We start from the raw sequence: 15,986 nt of genomic DNA on the forward strand, positions 1-15,986 counted from the left end.
CAATGCTTGAGGGTTAGGACAGTCTCTTCCACCAATCCTGTGCACGATTTCTCAAACTCATCAACCAATCCTTAATAGCTGAGTTGCGATGCATCTGATTAAATATCTATTACATGTATCAATTACAGATACATTGTACAATTACGCCTTTGCATTCCCAAATGACCTCAGGACTTTTCACCCAGCCCAACTTTGAACAAAGATTCCGAAATATTGAACACCAAAAATCAAAATTAAAATCTCCCTATAACCATTTTAATTGCTCTTCTCCTCCGCTTTCTTCTTAGCTTCATCCCAATCCTCGGTCGGTCTCTCAGCCTGAGGAGTCAATCTGAAAGCGTGACGTCGCTCACCAGAAGCCCAGTCTAACAGCGCCGAATGCAGTGTACGCCGATTGTCCCAAACAACGACAGTTTTAGGCTCCCATGAGGCACGTACCTGGATGTCTGCGCTTTTGGAGATGAAGTCGTAGATGAAGTTGAGGATTGCGTCGGATTCCTCACGTTTCAGGCCCTTGATGTAGCGAGAAAACTGTGGATTGACGTAGAGAGCCTTTTGCTTAGTGACAGGGTGCTGTCGGATCAGAGGGTGGAAGGTCTCAACAGGGTCGCGACGGACAACACCGCCCTGAGCGCGAGAGGATTGAGCCTGAGCGACACCAGAGTGGAGGACCTCGAGCCCAGAAAGAATCTCACGAAACTTAGGCGACAGCCTGTTATATGCCTCAACTGAGTCGGCAAAGATGGTATCGCCACCGGTTTCAGGACCGTCGAGCATGCCGAGGAAGGTTGTTCCCGGCGGCTGGAGCTCGTACGTGACATCAGAATGCCACGCAATGGAAGAGATGTGCTCCTGAAAGAACGAGTCGTAAACAGAATCGTTCTTTGATCGATAGACAAGGTGGACTTCAGGAAAGCCCTTAGGAGCACCAGAGGTAGGGTGGATGTGATTACGACCAAAGTGCGACGAAAATTTCAAGGCATCTTCGATAGGAAGGTCAGCAAGATCTTGATCACGGAAGACAACGACACCCCGCTGAGCTACAAGGAGCGCCAATTCATCCTTGCCGGCATCTGATAGCTGAGAAAGCTGAACTCCTCGAACTTCTGTACCGAACTTGGGGGTCAATCTCTTGACCTTTAGCGATTCGTTGTCGTGAGACAAAAGGTTGGGAAATGCAGGATCAGCGCGGATGCCGGGATCAACGAATTCGAATGGAGTCAATGGCTCGTAATGCTCCGTGGTATCCCAGGTAGGAAGGTACTTTGGATACGTAGCCTCCTCAAAAGCGTCGCCAGCAAGAACCAATCGGCCATTCTCGTCCTTCTCGACGGTGGTGCTTTTGTCGCGAGTGCTACGGAAGGTGGAGGCAGCAATAGACTGGATAGTAGCGAATGAGTTCGACATTGTAGCGGTCAATTGTCTAAGTGATGATAAGTTCAAGTGCAACGGCAGGGCTATATAGAACGACGTCTTCTGCTCGAATGGAACAAAATTGCCATAGTTTTCGGCGAATTGACCTCAAAGACGCCATTTATTGTCTTAAAATTCCATCGGCTGAGGCTTGCAGGTAATTGTTGAGTAGTGATCGCTAACTTACGTGCTTTCTGCTTGATAATGTCGAGGTTGAGTAATCATTGGCCCTAACCCGTACCCCTGAGGAACTGTAAACAGTTAGGCTACTCGCTATTGTAGTCTAGCGCGCATGGCAACATTGGAGGCAAAGATTGCATCACACTCACTTTGGCTGACTAACTTTCGTTCACTGCACTCTGTGATAATAATTATTGACGCGAACTTTCGCTCGAGTAACATTTAACATGAGGCTTAAAGACGCTCAGTGAGCCAGCAGACAATAGGAATATGCCAGAGAGTGGATATAGCTATCAAGACCTTGAATTGGTATAGCCCGATTGCCCGAGACGATGCTATCTGTTGTAGTTGCTATTGTGGAAAGATTTAAATAAGTGCTGAGACTAAACATGGTCGGCAGTAATCGCCAGGAGCTCAATGTTGAGCTCTATCAAAATATTCTCTATCATCTCTACCATATTCTCCCCATTTTGTGAGCACCTTCAATCTCCTTCAAGGCTTGAACTCAAGAAGGCAATCTTGGTATTCAAAGTCTTCAAGATAGAGTTTGTCCAGGTATCTAAGGAAATTCAATTGTATTGCAGGTAGCAGCCAACTCTTCTTCAGTTTTAAGGTACTCCGCAAAGTCTGACTCAATCGGACGTTGTAAGTGTGTGTCGTGAGCCAAATGGCAATCTTACTCCTGCCAAGGTTGAGCGCAAGACCGGTCTTTCTAGAGCGGTAAAAAGCTGCAAGTCCGTTACTATCCATCTGAGTAGATTCTTTCAAGTCACGCTTGATACGAGGGCTCATCGCTCTGCTGCCAAGTAGCAATAATCGATTTGTCCGCGAGGCGACAACGCAATACAAATGATAATGCCATGCTTTTGCAGATGAAGCTCTATATTTGATATTCCTCTCACAGAATTTTGAGTCTTCCCGGTACAGCCAGCCTGCGGACAGCGAATCTCTTTCTCATCTTCCAGTTGCTTAAATCTCCCGTTGTAGATTGCTTAAGGTCACGACTGTAACGATAGAGTATCCCCAGAGCCTATCTGCAGCAGGTCTAAAAGCGATTTTGTGGGGATACTGCTTTGGGCGGGAACCGTGGGGGTCCCCCTAACTTTTGGCGGTACGATGTGCATATGCGAAACTCCGATGATGACGTATCGTTGTCTCAAACCCTGCTGACTACTACTCGGGCCGGGTTGACCGTGCGGCGCGTTATGGTGATCGAAATACGCCAGGATCGGCCCGATACCGGCGCGATAACTAGAGAAACTGCATGAGGTTAAGGTTTCGCTATTTCGCTTCAACGATCGTATTCCACCTTCCAGGCCGTTCAATAATCGTATTGGCCTTTTCCGTGCTACACGCTTCAATTAAATATTTGTTGTCCGGTGATCGTGTGACTACTCCTCCCAACTTCTCGTCCATACATATATATATATATATATATATATATATATATGGCCTGCGTCCACTTTGAAGATCATATGTGAAGTACCTAACGACAATGTGCAGCGCATAGAATAATTGATGAGCAAATGAGTACAGGAGAACAGATGGTGTCTACGTCATCGTCCGCACAATCACAGGCAGTGGTCCAGAAATCGGCGCTGCCAGAACCAATACGAACAGAAATTAAAGATCTAGAAACTGCAGCTCCAGTTCTAAGCGCTGCATCCGAAGCGCCATACACTATTTTCTCTCTTTCACGCAAACGAGCAATATGTGCCGCGGCGACGTGCTCAGCAATGTTCTCGCCACTGGCGACAAATATCTATTTTCCTTCCATTACAACAATTGCATCGGACTTGCATGTCTCTGTGGAGATGATCAATATCACGGTCACCACATATATGATACTGCAGGGTATTGCACCGACGTTTTGGGGTTCATTCGCGGACGTGCTCGGTCGGCGACCAGTTTACCTTGCGACTATCACTCTCTTCGTGCTTGCAAACCTGGGCCTCGCATTACAAGATTCGTATGCGGGACTACTGGTTCTACGAATGTGTCAATCCGCCGGCTCATCTGCCACAGTCGCCTTAGGAGCAGGCACTATCGCAGACGTTGCCGCACCGGCAGAACGGGGTTCGTACATTGGGCTGTTTTCCGGCGGAGTCATGGTGGCGCAAGCTATTGCGCCCACTTTTGGTGGCGCATTGTCAGAGACTTCGTACGGATGGCGTGCATCTTTTTGGTTTTTGTTTGCGGCCGGGGCAGCGCTTTTGTCGATCTTGTTCGTGTGGATGCCAGAGACCGGCAGAAACATCGTGGGCAATGGAAGTATTCCACCTCGTGGTATTAACATGTCGCTTCTCGACATGCTGTCCCGCCGACGCAAACTTGAATTCGACCCAGAATTTGCAGCAGCCAAGAAGCGGCGGAAAGCTGCGAACCCCTTACGGTGCCTTGCCATCATCTCACAGAAAGACGTCTGCATTGTGCTAGTCGCCAACGGCTTGATCTACACAGGGTTCTACTGTATCACAGTCGGGTTTTCCTCGCAAATGGCAACCGTATACAACCTAACGACGTTGAAAATCGGGCTATGCTTCTTGCCGTACGGTGCCGGCTGCACAATAGGCAGCATTGTCATTGGCCGCCTTCTCGACTACGAATTCCGCAAGTTCGCGCGCAAGTCAGGTTTTGGCGACGGTCGCAACGTGCGGCAGAACCCCGACTTTCCACTCGAGCGTGCGCGACTGTCGACGGTCTGGTACCTCGTCGTCCTCACAGCGGCCGATACCCTCGTTTTTGGTTGGACTTTCCGCGCCACCGTCTCCATTGCCGTCCCTCTTGTGCTGCTCTTTATCAACGGTTTCACCATAACAGGATTTTTTACAATCCAGCAGGTGCTGCTCGTGGATTTGTATCCGCAGGAATCCGCGTCGGTCATCGCCGCGAATAATCTGGTGCGATGCTTGCTAGGCGCAGCCGGATCTGCAATTGTGGATTATGTGATACGTGCAATTGGCATGGGATGGACATATACTATTGTGACTGCAATAATGCTGCTTTCGATCCCGCTTCTTATCGTTGAACTTTTATGTGGACAGAAATGGCGAAAAGCTCGATTCGATAAGCTCCACAATACTTCAATGAAAGAAGCGGAGCAAGCTAAAACGGACGACGGAAAGAATAGCGACGGCGCGGAAGTCGAAAAATCAAGACAGGATGACAATTGAGACATTGGAACCTGTGATGTGCATGTCACGGACAAGGAGGAGTAACTTGGTCTAAAATGATGGCGCGGCGTTTTATATTGCATTTACCGGGATATAGAGGATATTGATTTGCATTTCTTCATAGTACAATGATATAACAGTGAAATAAGACCAATTAACTAGTCGTGAAAGTTCCCGATTCTATTAATACCAAAATATAATGCCAAAAATATAATACTCCGTTGTAACCAACCCAAACTTATCGTCTATCTAAAGTCGAATGCAACACATGCTCCCTCATCAACATCGCCATTGCCGCCGTGGCCACGCCAAGCAGGCAGCACAAAACAAAAACAGCTCGGGACGCATCCAAATACGCTTCTCGTACGACAGGAATCAAATACGGCGGCAACGACTTGACTGCATCAACGCTCTTGAGGATCCCATTAATCACTTCCTCCGCGTCTGAGCCAAACACACGTTGTCTGAGAGAAGATCCAAGTACGTTCTGGAACACGCTGGATGCGATGGCGACGCCGAGTGTGGAGCCGGTGCCGCGGAAACCGTATTGGATTGACGTTGTCACGGCCTGGAACTGCTGCGGCACTGCGGCTATGAGTGCGATTAACGTGATTGTTAGCAACGAGCCGTACGCAGCGCCAGGTAAAAGTGTGTAGAAAATGACAGCAAAAATAGACGTGTGGAGACCCAATGTGCAGATAAGTCCTGTTCCGACGATGTATAAGCCCGCAGAAACCAACGCAATCTTATAATACAGTCCGGTCTGGCGCATGTATATTCCCGAACCAAAAGATCCCACCGCGACGCCAACGAAATTCGAAACCAAGCTCGCGCCGGCCTTGGTCTCAGACGCGTCTCGGACAGCGACAAAGTAAAGCGGCAGGTAGAACAGAAGAGAGTACACCGACATTGTCATGAACCAGTTGCAGAACGCTGCTCCAAATATCGTGCGGTCCTTGAGAAGTTGCACCGGGATGATTGGTTCTCGAGCGACACGTAGTTCAATGTAGATATACAAGACTAGGAGTCCAGCCGATATTGCTAGCGAGATGAGCACCAACGGATGTGACCACGGAACCTGATTACCTCCGACAGATACGGCGAACATGAATACAACCAAAGACAACACAAGAGTTCCGGCGCCGGCAAAATCGACCCTAGCGAGCAATCGTTCCTCTCTAGCCAATTCCGTCTCACCCTCGACAGCCTCATCGTCTGACAGATAATGGTCCTTAGCTGGCAAATCAAGAACGAACAAAATCGCAAATGTCGACACCACAATCAGCGGCACCTGTAACCAAAACGCCCAACGCCATCCAATGGCCGCCGTGACGGCACCGCCGAAAATACCACCAAGTGCAGCGCCCGATCCAAACATGATGTTGCCAAATCCTTGTAGCACACCCCGACGTCTCAGCGGTACTAAGTCAGAAAGGGTGATAGTTGACAAGGCAGTTAGACCGCCGCCTCCGATACCGGCAATCACACGGGCAAAAACAAGAAACCACAGGTTTCCCGCTAATCCACAGGCAATGCAGCCAACGCCAAACATAATCTACTATATCAGCAAGGCACATTCTAAAGTCCATAAATGTCACATACATTACTAAATAACAAACCGGGTTTCCGACCAAAAATATCCGTCAATTTGCCGTACAATGGTTGGAATGCTGCACACGCAATCAAATACGCAGTCGCAATCCATGTCACATTCCTGAACCCATCAAATTCAGACGCAATATGCGCTGTCAAAGTCGCGACTACAGTACCATCCAACGCCGCCAAAAACACGCCAATATACAGCGAAAAACACACGATAAGGAGTTGCGTCGTGCTTAGTTCGCCGGGCCCGCTGGATGCAGATGGCAGAATGCCTCTTGTCGAGGAACTGAGTGAAGCTGTGAATGACGACGCTCGCGACGACAAGCCTGACACGAACGGGTTAGGAAGAGTGGCGCGAGTCTGTGTTGGTAGTAGTGGTTCTGTAACGTCTTCGACGTCGCTATCAACTATGATGGCATCATGTTTGACCACTTCCGAAGGGAGCGGTATTGGATCTTCGGTACTTGCTGTCGGTTCTGGCATCTTAGTGAATGCAGTGTAAGGTAACTACTACACACTAAAATGCAATATTCGGGACAATCAATGTTATTGTATATACGACTGCAAACTGATAAACGGAGTTCGAGCTTATAACCCAGAGATTTGTTGCCGATTAAACAAAAAAAACAGAGTCGAAGGTCGAGCCGTGTTCAATTGGGCCGGGTAGCTACATCCTATCCAACCCTAACCACGCGTCCGTACGACCTTGTCCAAATGGATGTTCCTTTTTAAAGGTTCTGGTATAGATTCTCGTTAGGGGACCTATACATATGCGAGCAAAGCTATTCGTCTTCTGGGGCGAATTGCTGTGCGCTGAGGCTTGTCTCCTTGCCATCCAGTCTTGCCAGGTGTACGCAGAGATCTCGGCATTTTGTTCGTAAAGTTCAAAATCCGGGGTTTGGTGGCGGTCTGATAGAAGTGATTCTTATATTTGTAATACTAGGCAGAACAGCCTTAGATGCCCAATAATTTAAAGAAACGCCCGATAGTAAAATATATAACCTTGCCAAACTAATTCCCGCCAATTGCTCAAAAGTAGATGAATACTCCCAATTCACATCTAACGGTTATCAATCGCATCATTCATCACGGCAGTACTTAGTATCCAGATAACCAATTGCATCAGAAGTTATATCTTCCATGTAATAAGAGTCCCCGTCGATCCCTTTCTGAAATTTGCATAAAACCTGCTACTCCCGCGTAATTCTACAATTCGGTTAACTTTGATCGAGCCGCCACCCAACAAAACATCCAATATCCGTACCGGTAACCGCAAAATTCCACCACCAATTGAAGAAACTCCCCAATGCGAGCATCCTGTGTTCAGTGGCGAGAATGATGAACGTGAGGCCATTGTGCCGAATAATTGGAATTGGATGGACATGACGATAATGTCATAAAAGAGCGAGACAAAGCAGCCCATTTCTGTCTTGTCCGTGTCTACTTTCTGACAGTCAAAGTCGTTAGACTTCAATTCCAAACGCGATTATCAATATACCTGCAGGCGTCAATTGACCTGCATACCTAAATGCTAGAAGTTTGTTGGGTAGTAGTGAGTGGGAAGAGCTGCGCCGCCAGACTTTCATATACCTAATCGAGCCTGGCCCGCTTCGCTGCTGCGGGGACCCGCCCAATCCGGTTCCAGCTAGCCTCGGGACCATCAATCCAGGCCGTATATGAAAGTTTCTTTTTTGACAGTTAGACCCTTGATCTGACAACATCGCTCATAGATAAGTACGAGGACAAGCAACTTTAGTTCGATTTATCGTGGAATAAGTTCACGTTGTGGAAAAGTGATTTAGCAGAGTTAGACAATTATTATAGATATATGACCGTAATGATTTAAATATCCACCGCCCGATAGCCACGTCTCCTACAGCTCAAAATATGAATGTATGATTTCATTCAGCTCATAGGGAAACGATTCTGTTATACTGCAATAATAACAATAGAACTTGTTGGCAAGGTACAGCACAGAACCGATAGTCCAATTCTCCACATGGCATCGCGTTACAAATTGAGCACATTAAATTAGACAGGCTAATATTCACATTATAAAATTTGTTTAAAAAGTTGGATTGGTTACGTTTTATATCATGGAACATAGTGGGATCGATTTGCCTGAATCGAGAGATCGAGAGAGCGTGAGTGGCCACAACTCGGATCACGCAGACCATGTCTTCCGCAATATGAGAGCTACATGATCTCAATATCTATCACAATGAATATGAAATGATGTAGTCAGTACTCGGTATCATTACAGTACCGCCTCGACAATGACAGCGTTTTTGACGTGATCTAATGAATCAGGTGGTATTCTGATGTCTAAATTAGTCTCAAAGCTCCATGACGTCATTCCGCGCACGGTCCTTCACAATCGGCTAAACGCCGAAACACCGAAAACACCGATATGCCAGGCAAAAACGACTGCCTCAGCGAATATTTGTAACCAATAGGCTTTATCCCGCGTATGACACAAGCCACCAAAATTGCTTCGATTTACGGATTTACGGCGGATAAAAAGCTGCTTTGAATTACTCGCCACTAGAATTACTCTGGAAGATTTCGATTATGCAATGGCGCATTACAAGCCAGAAACTTGCCATATCCATGAGCATACCGTCTCTAGCCGTCTCTAAATAAGATGTTAATGGCCAATAATTCCGACTTCTATTCACCAGGCAATTAGCTGTGCAGAGTCAGATTCGGAGCGTAACTCGGCCCAGACAATGTCCCTATGATTTTGTGTTTTACCATGTACCCTAGAATAGATAACACTAGAGCAATATAATATACGCAGATGTGATACCGTCATATCGATCTCCTAACAGCTTTAGAAAATCTGACCCTTTGATTAGACACAAAAAACCGTACCACCGTTGGGCCCTTAAATGAGCCGCAGCACGTGTTAAAGCCGCACGCCTCGCTTGTTGTCAAATAAAAGCTTGAACTAATTAACTCAGGGACTCAAGTTTCCCAGGGCTGACCATGTCCCCCAAACCAGTTCTTGGACACATTCATTGCAATCGGCATATTGTGTTCCAGCTAATATACCATCTTAACGCATTTCAAAATTAACTTGCGTACTATTTCATTTAGTTCTACGATTTCGATATATTCTAGGAATGTGCACTAGCTGGTCACATGTCGACGGCAGCTGTGGCGACGTTATTATATCTACAACAAGCAAGTAAGCGAGATATTCCTCACCAAAGGCGTCCTTACTTACGCGCCACACAATCTGTCCCTTCAAAGCTCAATTTGTTGATTAGGTTTAATTTAATCACCACAAACACAGTATCTACTACGCGCGACCAATGTACAGTAAATCAAAACTTCGATGTTAAAAGAAGCACATGCTTCCCTCATAACTCATGGAATGCCAAAAATGCGCCAAATTCTAAAATGCACCAGGTCCACCGAGACTAAGCAGGGGCATACTTGGAAATCTTGCGTAGTTTCTTGCCGAATATGAAGAACAAGATGGGAACAGGCATGAGCACGAGGGCAATGCAGCCGAGTAGCGTGCCTGCCCATTGGACATGGAGGGTGTGGAACATTTGGTTGGCGAAGAGAGGGAATCCGGCGCCAAAACAGGATCGCAAGACAGTGTTGGCTGCCATGGCGGAGGCCGCGAACATAAGGTAGGATTCGATGATATATGTCAAAGAAGTCAAGAAAATCAAGATGATTCCGCAGCCGATGAAGAGGCCAGCAACAGTTGGAACAATCCAATGCACATGCTCGTGGTACGCGCCGGTCCAAGTTAACCAGAACAGGCCGATGGGAAGGACCATGGCACCGACGATAGTAGGCACCAATCGAAGTTCCGGAACAACACGGCCACCGTTGGCCGCCATAGCGCGGACCTGCCTGGGTTCAAAAGAAAGGACAATAGTACATCCAATCAACTGACCAATGATAAGCCCAATATAGGGCAGCTCTCCGATAGTGGACTTCATGCCATAGCCTTCAACGAAAATAATTGGATAAGCTTCAAGAAGCAGATACAGAATTCCGTAAATAAAAGCAGTGTAAATCGAAACCTACCATGTTGGCAAATATCTCGAACCACAGTCACCAATAACACTTACCAAGAGTAATATGGGCTCAGTTACCAGCATACGAATGGGTCTCGAGAAATTCTTCTCCAACAAACCCTTAAAGTCCAGTTCGACATGCTCTTGACGAGCATGTATGCCCCAATTTCCTGTCAATCGTCTGAGCTTGGCAGCCTTATGCACAAGAACCGTAGGGGGGTAAGTCTCGTCGACCAGGAAAACAATCCCCGCCAATCCGGCAAAACCCATAATTGCAACGAGATACTCGGTCCATCGCCACCCGAGGTAACTGGCCACAATAAAGCTACCCACGACGGGTCCAAGGAGCGGACCGCAGAACACGGCGGCGCAAAACATGACCATCGCCGTGCCACGCCATCTGTTGCCAATGATGTCGGCGAAGGTAGCGGGAACAACAGTAAGGGCGGAAGCACCAAAAAAACCGCCAAAAAATCGGCAGATCATGATCGTCTGTATATCGTACGCACGGGCAACGGCAATCTGTAAAATCGGGAAACCAAGCATGCCACAGATCATAGGTAGTCGTCGTCCCGACAACTCAGAGAACGGGGCCCACAACAATGGTCCAGAAGCAAAACCAAGCACAAAAAGGGACGTGCCAATTATTGAGACAACCGTAGAGACATGAAATTTCTCCGAGACGACGACCGTTGCAGTGGAAAAAGTGGACGAACCAAAGGCAACTGAGAATGTGCAGAAACCGAGGACAGACATAACTCGGATTTTCTTACCCAGTGAGTAATTCTGTGGATGGTCAGGATCGTTAGGACCGTCGTACTCGACAACGTAGGCTTCGCGATTAGGCAACATTGGTGGGAAAGGCTTACCGCCGCCAAATGGAGGCAGAGTCTCGCCAATCTTTGCGTAATCAAGTTCGTAACCTGGAGACGCCCCAATGGTCTCGTTGGCAATGGAGATAGCGGAGCGGACGCGCTCCAGCGACACATCTTCGTAGTTGATAGATGTAGCAGCGACACCAACATCTTCAAAGTCTTTTGTTTGCTCCATTCCGGTCTGGTCTGTGTCTGTGGTGGAGCCGGAGCCGGAGCTGAGACCTTTCTCGATGTCAGCCATGATGTGTTGTGGACGATGCGGACGGCATCAAATGGATGCCCTACGACAAGTGTTAAATATAAAATGCGATGGCCCAAGATCAAAAAACGTCAGCGACATTAAGACTTGTCGGAGCAAAAGGGCATAAATCGCTAACTGACAGACTAATTTTAATTCCTCCGAATCCCCGACCTCCTAGCCGTAATGCCGGTTATACATGCCGGATGCCTTATTCATCTACTAACCATCCACTCTGGTGGATTACTCACGAATAGGCTCTGAAGCAGAAGGATCAAACATGTTTGATGAATAATCTGAATTCGTCCAGTCGATCGACTTCGGCTATATGAATAATCAAACTGCAACACGCAATTCGCTTGCTATGCCATAACTGTAGCATGACTGCAGATTCCTCCTTTTAATTGCACTTGCAAAACCTTTCATCTCGATCTCTGACACTAGTAATCTGAATCTGAATCATGCCATATCGTTGAGATACGTAAGTTGCGAATAGTGGACTCATTATGAGTTAAAAGACGACAAAAGCTAGTGGCCGGGTAACCTCGGACCGGTGACAAATATTGCCGAGTCCGATGATCCTCGGCAAAATCGGCGAAACGCCGGACAATGATGCACCACCGTTTTTTTCTGCCGCGGCTCACAATTGAATCTGGTGTGGAAATTGGCTAGACGGTAGCTTAGCTAGTTACACTTAGGGCTGCGGTGGCAAATATCCGCCTAATTTGACCGAGTCCGCACCCGCCATTACAAGTTTGTGATCCTCATTCCGCCGTTTTGTCGAATAAATCCTTCCTATCCGCCTGAGATCAGATAAATCTATTTGTCTAGCCTAATGAGGTTAGAAAGTTTACTTTGATGGTTTAGCTCCAAACTTTATTTTACCGACTCTCGTAATATTAAAAGTAGTTTTTAATAGTCCGGCATCAGGATTACATGGACGATGTGCTTGCCAACACACTCGTGCCGGCATCGACGATTTGCAATTAGAATGTGAAACCAGTGCGATAGAATATATCCTTGCGGAACTTCAAGTGTTCCGTAAATATTGGTTTCTCAGCTACCCAGTGAATCTTGGACCTGACCTTATACTCCACATCAATCTTTCCTAATTAGGAATCTATCCGCCAATTTGGGACCTGGCTGATGTTTATTCGATATCCCCATCCGCCAACTTAAAATGCGGCGGATATTTATTCGAGGCGGACAATCCGCCATATCCGCTATCCGCCTCAGCCCTAACTGTTACGCAACACAGTTGCAAAGTCGCCCTTGTCAAACGGCGAGGATGGAGAGACAACTTTACTTTGGTCCTGACCCTGGTCGCTGCTAGTTTGATTATATGACTAATTGCCAATTACGACCGGTGGAGGCATTTATCAGACGTTTGAAGGACTTGTGCGAGAAATACTAACAATCAGCCTCATATTTTGTTAGCAATGCTATTAATACGGCGGCTTAGTTATCCCACAATGACAAATTGTATATGCTCTTATACATCATCTAAGTCGGCGCCTAGTTAAACATCTTCCTGAGCCTTTTTTTATATACACATAGAACAGGACCGGCACCGGCAACGGCACCAGTATTCAAAGTACCGGCTACACTGCACTCCAAGGGCTTTGAACCTCCGCGAACAGCGGGAATACGGCACCAAAATCGTATCACAGGAACGTGTTCGCTGCTACAGCCGATGAAATACGATTCGACAATGTAGTTCAGTGCCGAGAGGAAGATCGACCAAACCCATGCCAATGGAGTTGCCTGATATTGTAAGAACTATCCATTGGAGGCGCCGTCCCCCACGTCAGCCAGAACATATCGATCGTGAAGAGTTTACTACCGATCATGGTCGAAATGGGGATTGGGCCGCAGCCGATTCGTTCGTATGTCATTGGCTCGAATGCTACTATCATTGCACCGCCGAATATGGGAAGGAGAGTGGCACCGTTTGCATTCAGCCGAAAGATGCGACCAATCGTTCCATTTCATTTTCATGCACCGACCAGTTAAGGTCATCGTGGACCTCAGCACCGGATACAGTTGTGCAACAAATTCTTGGAATGAAGTGAGTAAACTCAAACATATATTACATTATATTATTTCAAAGCATGCAATGACAAACATATAATACAATCACTTCCTTTTTCTGATTGCCAAACTCGCAGGATTCCGATAAATCATATCTGCAACTGCCAAAACGTCGCTAATCTCCTTCAAATCATGCACCCTAACAATCTCTGCCCCACCAGCAATACAAGCCGAAATCGCAGCACCCGTCCCTGCAACCCGATCCTTGGGTTCCCGCTTGGTCAGCTTCCCAATGAATCCCTTCCGGCTCGGTCCCAGCAGCCACGGCACGCCATCAAATTCACGCCGGGAATGAATGAAGAACTTAAGTTCCCGCAAAATACTCAGATTTTGCTCAGCATTCTTGGCGAACCCGAGACCAGGGTCGAGAATCATATTCCAGCGTTTAATCCCTGCTTTCTCTGCCTCGCGCGCGCGCTCAGCCAGCTCATCTGCCACACCCGTGATCACGTCGTCGTTGGTGTATTTCGTCATATTGGTCATAGTTTGTGGAGTTCCACGCATATGCATGAGGATGATCGGGACGTCGAGTTGCGCCGCGGTTGTGAGCATGTTAGGGTCGAGCAAGCCCGCTGATACATCGTTAATGATGTCTGCACCGGCTTCGATAGCAGCGCGCGCAACGCTGCTATAATATGTATCGATTGAAATTATGATGTTGTCGAATTCCTTGTGCGAACGAAGGAGCTTGATTGCCGGTAGCACGCGCTCGAGCTCCACTGCTGGTCCTGGGTTCACGGACTTGGGGTTCGTGCTTTGTCCGCCAATGTCAATTATAGTTGCCTTGTTGGCGACGAAATCCCGTGCCGTGGCGAGAATGTCGTCAGGAGATATGTGGTCGCCGCCATCCGAAAAAGAGTCCGGCGTCACATTGAGGATGGCCATGAGGTGCGTCGGCGTGTGGACATGGTGGATTGTGTCGAACATGAGCTGGTTGATTGGGCCTCGTGGCTGCTTTATCGGTACGACGGTGTACAGGTCGGAAACGAACTCACCTGGAGGACATAGATGCTCAAAGTGTTCAGCGATCGTGTTACAAGTGACAGGATGAATATAATCAGGCGCAAGCTGCGCTAGCGGACGCAACACGAACTCTCGCTCCAACATAAGCAAATGCGGAATCGACAGAATCTTGCCATCGCGAAGCACAATGTCATCGTAGAGTAAGATATCGAGGTCAATCGATCTCGGTCCTTTATCGACCAACTTTACCCTTCCCAGCGCATTTTTCTCCACGTCCTGAACAGCAGCCAAAAGTTCATGCGGGGTCATTGTCGTCGCGACTTTGCACACTGAGTTCAGGAATCGGGGTTGATTCTCCACGTACATTGGCGCACTTTCGTACATGGACGAAGTACCCAAAACTCGTATACCGCGCTTCTCTAGTTCAATCAAAGCCGCTGACAGAAGCGCAGCTCGTTCTCCGAGATTGCTGCCCATTCCCAGATATGCAATGTGCTCTTTCTCATTACTTTCTCTGAATCTGGTAGCCTCGGTCGAGTAGTACCGCCGCGAGCGAGTAATCTTAACAGCCGGACCTCTCGCGAACGCAATTGCTCTTGGCTTCTCAGCTCTGACCGTAACCTTCTCCAACGCCTTCTCGACGCACAAAAATCGTGTTAGCGCGGTGACCAGTGCTTCAATGGTCTGATAAGAAGTATTTTCCACGACCTACCACGTTAGCACAAACACTCTCAAAAATCAAAAAGGGCCTTACATTAGCAACGTCGTCAGCAACACGAACTATGTCAATATCACCACTTCCCGGCCCATGAACTTCAACACCAACGACAACTTCCTGTTTCTCGACCCGCTCCCACGGATTCACCCCGATAATCCCAAACGCATGCAAACCTTCAATAAATGCCTTCTCATCCACATCAACGGTAACAGGATCAGATCCATATGGAGTGTACTTATGCTTTGCAATCTCCACGCCCGCGCTGTCCGCTCTGAGTAACTTTTTTGGGAAAGTAAGTCTCACGCGGACGTATTCCGCCCCAATCCCAAACGCAGAAGAGACGACTTCGGCCGCTAACTTTCTCGGAGTGCAATCCTCCGCGGCATCATCATTGCCCTCGACAACTTTGGTGATGGCTTTGGAGAGCGTGCCATAATGCACAGACTCAGATACTAAGTCCGAAATCCCCGCAACCGCGACGGGCGCGCGCACCCACGCGTCGACTGTCACAGGCTGATTCCGCCCTGCACGGTGCCAGGTGTCCAGCCCTGCTTTCCTCGTTTTCAGTGTGAGTTCTCGTACTGATATCACGTCGGGCGGGAGCAGTGGAGGTGGCTGCATGTTGGACATGATAACTGTGATGGGAGTTCGATAAGACAGCGATGGACGAAGTGGAGTTGTAAAGAGACGCGG

At 47.8% G+C, this 15,986-nt stretch overlaps 5 protein-coding genes across 5 annotated transcripts; 1 reads left to right on the top strand and 4 right to left on the bottom strand.

Annotated features, from left to right (window-relative positions):
• Positions 1-2: 2 nt before the first annotated feature.
• Positions 3-1,746, bottom strand: V1513DRAFT_330413 (uncharacterized protein). The gene has a single exon (XM_066894702.1). The coding sequence runs from the start codon at positions 1,405-1,407 to the stop codon at positions 256-258; it is 1,152 nt and encodes a 383-aa protein (XP_066754533.1). The 5' UTR covers positions 1,408-1,746; the 3' UTR covers positions 3-255.
• A 1,115-nt stretch (positions 1,747-2,861) lies between these two features.
• V1513DRAFT_441906 (major facilitator superfamily domain-containing protein) lies at positions 2,862-4,918 on the top strand. The gene has a single exon (XM_066897582.1). It carries the CDS (start codon positions 3,120-3,122, stop codon positions 4,764-4,766), a length of 1,647 nt encoding a protein of 548 aa, XP_066754534.1. The 5' UTR covers positions 2,862-3,119; the 3' UTR covers positions 4,767-4,918.
• Positions 4,860-7,278, bottom strand: V1513DRAFT_441909 (major facilitator superfamily domain-containing protein). The gene is made up of 2 exons (XM_066897583.1): positions 6,369-7,278; positions 4,860-6,321 (listed from the first exon to the last, which is right to left on the bottom strand). The coding sequence occupies exons 1-2, from the start codon at positions 6,849-6,851 to the stop codon at positions 5,005-5,007; spliced, it is 1,800 nt and encodes a 599-aa protein (XP_066754535.1). The 5' UTR covers positions 6,852-7,278; the 3' UTR covers positions 4,860-5,004.
• A 2,515-nt stretch (positions 7,279-9,793) lies between these two features.
• On the bottom strand, positions 9,794-11,524 carry V1513DRAFT_377203 (major facilitator superfamily domain-containing protein; the record flags this gene model as incomplete). Its single annotated transcript, XM_066894947.1, has 2 exons — positions 9,794-10,414; positions 10,463-11,524. 2 exons carry the CDS (start codon positions 11,522-11,524, stop codon positions 9,794-9,796), a joined length of 1,683 nt encoding a protein of 560 aa, XP_066754536.1.
• Positions 11,525-13,657: 2,133 nt separating this feature from the next.
• On the bottom strand, positions 13,658-15,923 carry V1513DRAFT_457794 (Dihydropteroate synthase-like protein; the record flags this gene model as incomplete). The annotated part of the gene is made up of 2 exons (XM_066899648.1): positions 13,658-15,283; positions 15,330-15,923. The coding sequence occupies 2 exons, from the start codon at positions 15,921-15,923 to the stop codon at positions 13,658-13,660; spliced, it is 2,220 nt and encodes a 739-aa protein (XP_066754537.1).
• Positions 15,924-15,986: the final 63 nt, after the last annotated feature.

Source organism: Lipomyces chichibuensis, assembly GCF_038497645.1.
Source record: "Lipomyces chichibuensis strain CBS 12929 unplaced genomic scaffold V1513scaffold_9, whole genome shotgun sequence".
NCBI classification, from domain to species: Eukaryota; Fungi; Ascomycota; class Lipomycetes; order Lipomycetales; family Lipomycetaceae; genus Lipomyces; species Lipomyces chichibuensis.

Coding starts and splice junctions, on each gene's coding strand:
- V1513DRAFT_330413 (XM_066894702.1), bottom strand. CDS start 1,407: ATGTCGAACTCATTCGCTACTATCCAGTCTATTGCTGCCTCCACCTTC.
- V1513DRAFT_441906 (XM_066897582.1), top strand. CDS start 3,120: ATGAGTACAGGAGAACAGATGGTGTCTACGTCATCGTCCGCACAATCA.
- V1513DRAFT_441909 (XM_066897583.1), bottom strand. CDS start 6,851: ATGCCAGAACCGACAGCAAGTACCGAAGATCCAATACCGCTCCCTTCG. Junction 6,322..6,368: donor CCGGTTTGTTATTTAGTAAT/GTATGTGACATT, acceptor CTGATATAGTAG/ATTATGTTTGGCGTTGGCTG.